Source organism: Nematolebias whitei, chromosome 12 (genome assembly GCF_014905685.2).
Source record: "Nematolebias whitei isolate Nwh7 chromosome 12, NemWhi1, whole genome shotgun sequence".
Classification (NCBI taxonomy): domain Eukaryota; kingdom Metazoa; phylum Chordata; class Actinopteri; order Cyprinodontiformes; family Rivulidae; genus Nematolebias; species Nematolebias whitei.
Genome location: NC_056509.1, coordinates 44,185,457 through 44,195,128, shown reverse-complemented (window position 1 = coordinate 44,195,128; position 9,672 = coordinate 44,185,457). Strand labels below are relative to the sequence as shown.

The window sequence follows — 9,672 nt, the reverse complement described above, 5'->3', positions numbered from 1 at the left end:
ACCATAGAACCACACCTGGACCATAGAAACTACACCTGGACCATAGACGATCTAGGTAGACGGCCACTCATCCCGTGCCTCGTTCTTCTGAACGTTACTTCCTGTAAAAAGGGAGCTGTTCATTTCCATTGTTGACAACATGCATGTGTTGAAATAAATATTTATTTGCCTATTTAGAAAAAATATATTTTGCTAAGTGGCATATTTTAATGTAAGCTATGTGAATGTATTTGGATTTACGACTTGTACTTGCTTTTTCTTTTGTTAAGTACTTTGAGATTACTTTTGTTGCGAAATAGTGCTAACACATATGAATAAAGCTAATTTAATAAATATTGATATAATGGAATTTTGATGGGAACCAAATACTTACAGTGTCACAGTGTTTAAAGGATACTGAGTGTTGATGTGGTGGTAATTCTCTGTGTGGACAGGAAGGTCTTTGTGTGCTTCATTAGCAGCACCAGATCATTCATAGCATCTTCTGTCAGTAGCTTGAGGTAGCAGCCATACCTGGAAATTTCACAAAATACAATAAACTTAAATTTTCACCTGCATGCAACTCCCTCATGATTTTTCATATGATCTCTTAATATCTAGGTCACTATGCCACTTGTCCTGCTTTTATTTAGAATCACATCTCTTTTTATTTCCCCACAGTTATGTAAAGACTGAAATCACAAACTAAATTACTGTGAACATTTCATAAACAAATCTCAGAGCTCTTTTTTTTTTTTAAATTTCAGTTCCCATCATCCCTGACCTCTACTCAAACGAACGCCATGTTGCAAAGCAGAGACACCAGAGGATTCTTTAAAACCATAATAAACCGATCCAGTGGTCCAGATTTACATCAGCAAGTCTGACGTTTGATTAGATTCAACCGTTACAACGAGGCCTTCAGAGGAGTAAATTAAAAAAAATTTAAAATGCAACACAGTGACATCAGAATGAAACTAAAAGAGTTTATACATGTTTGGTATTTTCAGGAGTTCCACGAAGAATCCAGAGAGTAAAAATAATAACTCCTATAAAAATTATTTTATTATAAAAATTAAAACACCCCAACAAACCTGATACAGGAGTCAATTCCCAGCTGTTCCACAGTCGATAGTACAGCATTCTTCACGTTCTTCTCCTCCGCTGTAAAACACGACAAAAAGACACGAAGATTACACCAGATTCTCCCAGAGAGGGTGTGCGACAGAGAGATTTGGGTGAGAAGACTCCTAACGGGGTGCATTTTGACTATGAAGAATGGAAAAACATGACAGCAAATTATGAACTGCTCCTTCCACTGTACTACAGAGCTGACAGTGTGTCTGAGCAAGTTTGTACTTCGCAGCTCCGAGGCAGTCATTTGGCATTTAACCGTGATGTTTGCGAGGTAGTGCCGCATCAAGGTGACTCGGGTAATTTCACTAACAGTCATTCACGGGTAATTTCACAGCAGCGTTCAGAGGCTTTGGTACAGAGGAATCCTAACTTGGATTTCAGGGATGTGGCAGTTTTTGATAAAGTATAAAATCTATTCGCAAATCCTAACTTTTTTCTGTAGGAACACACTATCACAGGATCTGTTGTTAATAGTGAGATAGCAGCATAACAGCCTCATATCACATCTGCGTATCGTACTTTTTGCTGTATAAATCGCACCTTTTTGCAGAATTTTGCATGTCCTGCAACTTTTACGGCGAAGCGACTTATTTATGTTTTTTTTACCGATATTTATAATTCAATTTTTGGCTGAGAGATGACGATTTCATTCATTCTAACATGGAAAATATTGAACACTACCATTTTCAGCCGCTAGAGGTAGCTCGAGTAATATGGCATGCCAAGTGTCTCATTAATAGGTAAAAGTGGCTATTAATGAGACAGTTGGCTTGCCATACAACGCCACCATCGTCTCGCTCCTGAACTCCTGGAGCAAACGTCAAAACAGCTGTATTTCGCCGCACCACAGTCCTCCCGTGCACGCTTTCGCGGACACCATTTGGCAGCTAATCGATTTTTTGGCACAATATGGGCCCACATTTTCAGATAATCAGCGGTGACGCATAATATATGTGACTTATATGGTGAAGCGACTTATTTATATTTTTTTCACTTTATTAGAGATATTTGGACTAATGCAACTTATACGGCTGTGCGGCGTGTACGGTGGAAAGTACGGTAGTCTAATTTTCTCAGTGGGATTTTAGCTCCAACAATTGTAAAGAATCATTAAAATATATTGTTTTTTGAATTGTGAATAATTATGCAGAGGCTGAAAGAAATGAGACAATAACTGTGGAAAGAGTGACGTTTTTATTTGAAAGATGTTGCCTCCACATCCTGGCTTTGGGAAGCAGAAAATTACATCTGTGCAAATGAATCCCCTGCTTCAGATGGTTTATGGTTTGGATGATGAGGAAAATTTAACATTTAATATGAGCAGATCAATTGGGCGCTGGCAAATGGCAGGGAAAACTTCAAATCCAGTTTACAGAGTTATAGTGCCCAAGTGAAAAGATAAAATGTTTGCTGTGATTTACATATCAAAGTGATAATTCAACAGTGCTGCCTTCAAAAATCAAAGCTCGGGGGATTAATCCCAGGCCATCAAATCTTGTATTTATTGAGAGAAAATGGCTTTTGATGTACCAGGACAACGATTCTGCATTTCCTTTCCCCTTGCATCGCACATATTAACATCTCTAAAAACCTCATGCCGATGGCAATTACCATTTAATGGAGATAAATTCTTTCATTGTTTTTTGTTCCCTCCCTAATCTTTTCACTATCGTGCCCCCAGAGTCTATTTTAGAGTTTGTAATAACTATAATAACAAATATTAAACTTTGGTAAAAGGAGGCACCATTAAAAGCTGCTGCGTGCAATTATCTCCGATATTAGTCGTAACCACCTGTTTCAAAAGTAACTGCAAACATAATGAGTAATATCAGCAACCAGCAGCTTCGCATTGATTTAGTCCCCACACTTTGTCGTTCTTTAGACAAATGCAGTAACGGTGAAATTAATGAATCCTAACTTTGAGGGAAACAGCCGGAACCATGAGACGAATTAAGACCAAGATGAGCAGAGATTATCCATAACAATACTAACGTAGGCAGCCTCATAAATTATTATGATAATGAGCGTTGTATTTTTGTCCTCTTTCAACAAACTGCTTCGGTTCAAGAAGAAAGGGTTAAATCGTCAGCCATCTTTGGGCTACATCCACACAGCGCTCCCTCAACGAAAACAACTTTTTTCTTGTTTTTAGAAATATTTTCATCCACACATAAACAGAAAATGAGCTGCAATAACTATTCCAGGTCTGTAACGATGTAACACTGCCACAAAAACACAATAGAAGCAGGAAGGACGATGTGGAGCAAAAGAAAAGGATCATGATGGAGAACACAAGCTCCCGTGTGGACACAAGGCTGAAACTTTAAATGTTTGTGTATCCAGAAAGTGTTGTTTCCATATGGACACGGCCTTAATGATTTGACAGCAGCAACAGTTTCTGTAGAACTTCATATACGATCATTAGAAGCTGCAGTGGAAAGTATGATGAAACTGAATACAGAGGTGTGGTGGACAGAACCACCTGCAACTCAACGTTGGACAAACTAAAGAGCTGCAGGTGGACTACAGGAAGAAGATCAGCCCCCCAACACTATCAAAATCAAGGGTACAAAGGTGGACACTGTGGACTGCTACAAGTACCCGGGGGTCCACCTAGACAATAAACTGGACTGGACAGCTAACACCAGCGCCATCTACAAGAAAGGGCAGAGTCACTTTTTTCTTCTGAGGAGACTCAGGTTCTTTAACATCTGCAGGACCATGCTGCAGATGTTTTACCACTCGGTGGTCTCCAGAGTCTTCTTCTACACTGTGGTGTGCTGGGGCAGCAGGGTGAAGAAAGCTGATGCCAACAGACTCGATAAACTCATCAAGAGAGCTGGCTCGGTTCTGGGAGTGGACCTGCAGCCTCTGACAGAGGTGTCTGAGCAGAGGACGCTGAGGAACCTGCTCCAGATCCTGAACGACACGTCACACCCCCTGGACTCTGACCGCAGCACCTTCAGTCGTAGACCGAGACCACCGAGGTGCTCCACAGAACAACACAGGAAGTCCTTCCTCCCTGTGGCTGTCAAACTTTTCAACTCCTCCCCCTTTAATCCTGTACTACAATAAACATTTTAATGTTTCTGTCTGCACCTGACCTGCTTTAGACCTTAATTGTTGGTATTTTTATATTCTCTGTTATTTTTATATCTTGTGTGATTCCTTGCGTTTGCTCCTTTGTACTGAAACTCTGGCACAATAATTTTCTGCGAGATCAATAAAGTTCTTATCTTACATTATGGTACTCGATAGGGCCTGCCTAAAGGTTCATTGTGTGTTTTGTGCATATAAAAAAATTTGAAGTACCGTAATGATGTTAGAATTAGAATTAAACGTCAACATTTCTGTATGTGAGGGATTATTTGAGGCGGCATTCCTTTGTGTAGATTCGAGTATCTGAACCGGTTTGGTTTCTAAATGCGACACGAGCATTAAAAACTCATGTTTTAAAGTGGGGAAAAATTAAAATTTGTGAAGAGCACAAGAGAATTTAAATAAATCCATTATCAAAACAAACACTCAGGATTAAGACTCTTCGCGTAGCCTCAGAGGGAACGCAGCATTGTCGTGACACTCGTACATACACGGCACTAATAAGAGAGTCGATGCACGGAGGAGAAAAGCTCCAGACGTGGACGTTATTGAAAAAGCCTCCTTGAATTACACGTAATAAATTAAACAGACAGAACACGTTCCTTATCCTTTCTGTCAAGGATATTTATTATTTACTCCACATTTCAAACGTTGCAGACAGACCAGTTCATGACATCTGACTTTTTACTTTCATGTCTCCTCGTAGCTTTACTTTCTGAAAACTGGTTTAAGGTTTTAAATGTCCAGTTTATGAAGTTGACTTAAAACTGGACACTTTAAGATCCACTTTACAGAACAGCTTCCACCTTAACTGATGGTGGATTTATAAACAAAAGCTACTCTGGATGGTTAAAGTACTGTTCTGAAATATTACTAGTGAAAACTTATTAAACGTTAAAACTAAAATAGGTTAAAAAAAATGGAAGCACAGCTGGTCCAACAATTAAAACTCAGTTTTAGATGTTGAACTGTTGCAAAAGCAGAAAGCTGTGATTGTTCTCCTCTTCATCACATCAGTTTCATATTGGTAGTTTTTTAATTGTAAAGTTACTTAATAAAAAGGAGCATGTTCTAATATTTAAGAAGGTAAATGTGTGTAAAATGCATTGCATGTGCTTTTAAGGAGGCAGTCAGTCACTCTGAACAGAAGAGTTATTATTCATTCACTTTGCATTGTTATGGAATAAAAATAAATATATTGGATAAAGTTTTGGTGTTTACATCTTTTTAGTAATTTATCCGTTATAAATTCTCACATCGTGGAAGTCAGTGATCAATTATGTCTCATCTTGAAAAAAATTACAGCCTTTAACAGATTAATTTTTCATTTTATGTGTAATTGTAAACATTAAAAGTGTTCAAAGCTAAATTTACTGGTGAATGATTTCTGTTTTTTTTTAATGCCAGAAGTTTTCAAGTTACAGTATGTGCCTCCACGTTTTGACTGAAGAATGAAAATATAAAAATATTCACCAAAAGAATCGCTCAAATGTCTGCGAGGCCATTAAAGAACTCAAAAATAAGTTATGAGCTAAAACACCCTTTTTTTTTTTTTTTACTTGGTTGAAATTAACGACATAAATCCGTTGATTTTAGAACAACTTTTTCGTTAAATTACACGTACGAGTGACGAGCTTGACCCCACATGATCTGCTGTAAAATCTGTACCAATTCTTTTAAATAAATGCAATTAGTACTTTACCTTAAGGTAAGTTTGCAGTTTGGAGCATTTCCTGGGTATTCACTAATTAGCTTCATATTTTTCTGTCTATCATCAGTCTGATAAGCTTGTTTAGCCCCCTGGCTACAAAACAAACCAGCCTGCTGACACTGTTCGCTTGTTTGATTTGTGATACATATGTTTTGACCTGGGGTAAAAAAATAAATATTTTTTTAAACTGTTAAGTGAGAAGGAATTTTTCTCCTCAGGTCTGTCGGTCCAGATGGACTGCACCCAACTTCTTAACGACACTAACGAGGCTGTCAGGGCTTCCCAGCTACCTAAACGAGCTCCGTCGCTGCTTTTTCTTCATCCGACTGCAGAAAACTGAATTTCCAATCAGACCTGCTGACAAAGAAAACCTAGTTGGAATGTAAATCACTCAATTAATTGAATTCGGTTAAATTTAACATCTATCTGACCATCAGAAACTCTGGTGCAATAAGTTTCATTTAGGCTGACGGCGCCTGGACCTGTGACTCTATCCATTCCAAAGAGTCGACTAGAAAAATCAAGAAAAGCGCCCAGAGAGCACTGTGAGAACAATTAGTCAGCGCCATGGATGCACGCTGTTATCAAGCTGCTGTTGAGTGCCGTCAAGCTGAGCATCATGGGGGGGGATGAAAGGAATATTTTAAAGTGGCACGCCAGAGCAATGTTCTCCGATTGTTTCTCTGTGGAGATCTGGCAGGAGAAGTTCGACAATTTTATCTCTCTCAGATTTTATCTCTTTCTTCACTGAATGAATTTCATACCACAAGAGTGAGTTTCATAACAAAAGGCACAATCTTTTACCTGATTCCTCAACTGCTAAAACAAGAGATTTTTGTCTGTGATGGCTCTGGTCAAACAAAAACCCACAGAAGGGCCTTTATGAGTACAAATGAACTTCATGTAGCTTTTACAGCTTAAAATGGAACCAAGTTTCTTGCTTACTTCAGTGAACCACCCTTTAGATATTTTTGTTTGACAACAAAAAAAAAAAAGAAATGTTTGCGTGCAACGCTGACCTTTGTATGGAGCCGGAGAGAAGAAGCCTTCTGAGGCAGAGCTGGATAGATGAGCCACAACGTTCTCCAGAAGGTCAGACAGCACTGTAGAGAAAATAACACATAACAAAATATTATAAACTACTCTAAATGATATCAGTTGAAAATAATGTTTTTATTTAAAATAGTATATTTTTTTTAGGCTGAGACGAATAAAACATCAACTTTGAGTCTTGTTCGTGCAAAAATTGTGCAGCGTTTCCACCAATAGGAGCAAAGCGGAGATTGTGCATCTGCCTAGTTCATAGAGCAACACAGAGTAACGCACGCCTCCACGACACTGTCTGTGATCTGCATTTCTTCAAGGAGTGCAGGGCTTTTAATATAAATAGATACATATTTCTCCTTTTCTTCGTCTCCACATTTTAACCTGCTCGCATCTGCATTTAACGTCACAAAAAAATAACAAATATTTTCAACTTGGCCAAAGATTTTCTCAAAGCTTGCTTTTGTCTGCACCACTCAGTTTCATATCAGTTAGTACTTTAGCACACAATCCAAGTTTGACTTTGGCAGTATCAGAATAAAGCAAGACAAACCCAGACAAAAACAATAAAGAACCCAGATTGGTTTAAATTCGTAGGGCACACGTTAAAAGTGGGTGTTGTCGTTTCTGAAAAGCTTCATTTGGCGTGTCCAAATGGATCCACCCAAGCTGAAGGTTCAAGAAACCCCACCTTGGAACAGCCTTTTCTTAAATGTCTGTTTTTTCATCAAAAACTCAGATTGTGTGTGAACAAAGAGCGCAAATGCAGCAGAAAATCTATGTACTCTAAAATACCCAGAGTAGTGCAGATGGATATTTAAACAGATTCACGGTTTAACAAAAGGTGTCCGATTCTTAAAAACCTGCAGTTTGATGAAAACAGGATGAAATATTTACATTCTGACCTTCCATCAGGTCAAAGTGCACACTGAGAGGTCATTCATTCAGGATACGATCCAAGAACCCAGTTTCTTCAAATATGAAGAAAAACATATTGTTTAAATCTATCATTACAAATTAGTGTATTACATGTTTGTTTTGACTTCATGTGTTAATTGTACAGTTCGATAATAGATTTTTTTGTGTGTTTGCTTTTGACTAAACTTATATGGAAGGAATGAATTGTGTCGTCATCTCTTACAGTCCGTACCTGTGTGTTTAAAAACATCTACACCGTATTGACTCAAAAATCCATTTTAAATGAGATTATTTATGCGAGTAGTGCTTCTCTACGTGACCTCTTTAGATCTGGAGCGCTCTGTCACAGATCATTTTTCTCTTTCTCCCTCTCATGTATGTGCCCGCTGTGTTTGTGGTAGAAAAATCAAACTTTGAATAAACCAGAACAACTGCAATCTGAAACAAAGAGTACAAATTGCTCACACCTGCTAAACTGAATGGGCATGTTTGAGCAGGCATGTTATTAGTGCTTTTTTGGCTTTATGAATCGGGCCCCGACACAGAGCTAATAGAGCAGATGTGCACCAAGTGAAATATTTGGAGCTAAAATGCAGGCGCAGTTCACTCTAAGAGAATCAGGCTTGTTGTTTTGTATTCTAAGAAGCAGCTGTAAGGACAATTTCTGTAAGTCAAACAGGGAGCTGAGCTATCATAGTATTAATGGCTCCTGAAAAAATGCAAATAAAACACATTGAGAATATGTACAGTTTAACAATGTAGCATTTCATTACAGAGCATGTTCAGCATTGTGTGTGCAGTCAGTTTTGCAAGCATCCACTTATCAATTTGCAGCTTCAGTGCCCTCAGCTGTCCCTGAGTAAACCCTGTCTGCTTTGCTATTACAGTCATATATCACAAAGCTGCATAACAAAACCACCCACAGTTACTGAAGATCTGACAAAATCAGACGAGACGTGTTGATGGGGCTTCTACAGACTGCCACACCAGCCTCACACAGAACAGCAGCTCGGGAGCAGAACTCAGCTGGCAGAAAAACGATAATGCTCTAACCTGCTGATCAGGTCAGAACCAGAGACGTCTACTGATGGACCATTTGTCTCCGGCGTCGCTCGCCGTCGGGAATATTAGCCAGCAGGATCTGCTTTATGCAAACTGCCAAATTGTGTTTTTGGAACCAGAGCAAGCAACACAAGGCATGGAGTCCTGCCAACTCACACATAATCATGGTGTCACGTGAGCTTTATTTTGAAATAACTAGATAAATAAATGAATAAATTAACAAATGAACAAGTTAAATTAATATCTGAACATGAAGCAACAAGATAAGAAGTCCAAAGAAAACATCTGAAAAACATTATCTCTGTTTCTTATTATTTCTATATTTTTTAAAAAGACAGTGTCCTGTTTGTTTACATGGAGGGGGCAGAACTTAAAATTGTACTGGATCCAGCCGTCACAGACGCTGGTTCTGTTTCAGGTTCTGGGTGGAAGTCTACTTGATTTCATCTTATCCAGGGTGTCCCCTGCCTCTCGCACAGTGATGGATGGACATGGGAACCAGCGACCCAAAATGGAAAAGGTGGGTAAAAGATGATGGATGGATGGATGGATGGATGGATGGCTGACTGACTGGCTGGCTAGACGGATGGATGGATGGATGGATGGATGAATGGTTGGCTGGATGGCTGAATGGCTGGCTGGGTGGGTGGCTGGCTGGCTGGCTGGCTGGCTGGCTGGATGGATGGATGGATGGATGGATGGATGGATGGATGGCTGGCTGG

General features: G+C 39.1%; 1 protein-coding gene across 1 annotated transcript in view; it reads right to left on the bottom strand.

The window, feature by feature from the left end:
* The window catches only part of tbc1d32 (TBC1 domain family, member 32), an 83,952-nt gene that overhangs the window by 18,696 nt on the left and 55,584 nt on the right, over positions 1-9,672 (bottom strand). The window contains exons 27-29 of the mRNA XM_037685646.1: positions 6,946-7,029; positions 1,074-1,143; positions 398-513 (exon numbers count right to left, since the gene is read on the bottom strand). Of these exons, the coding sequence (XP_037541574.1) occupies positions 398-513; positions 1,074-1,143; positions 6,946-7,029 (270 nt within the window). The remainder of the gene's footprint in view (positions 1-397; positions 514-1,073; positions 1,144-6,945; positions 7,030-9,672) is intronic.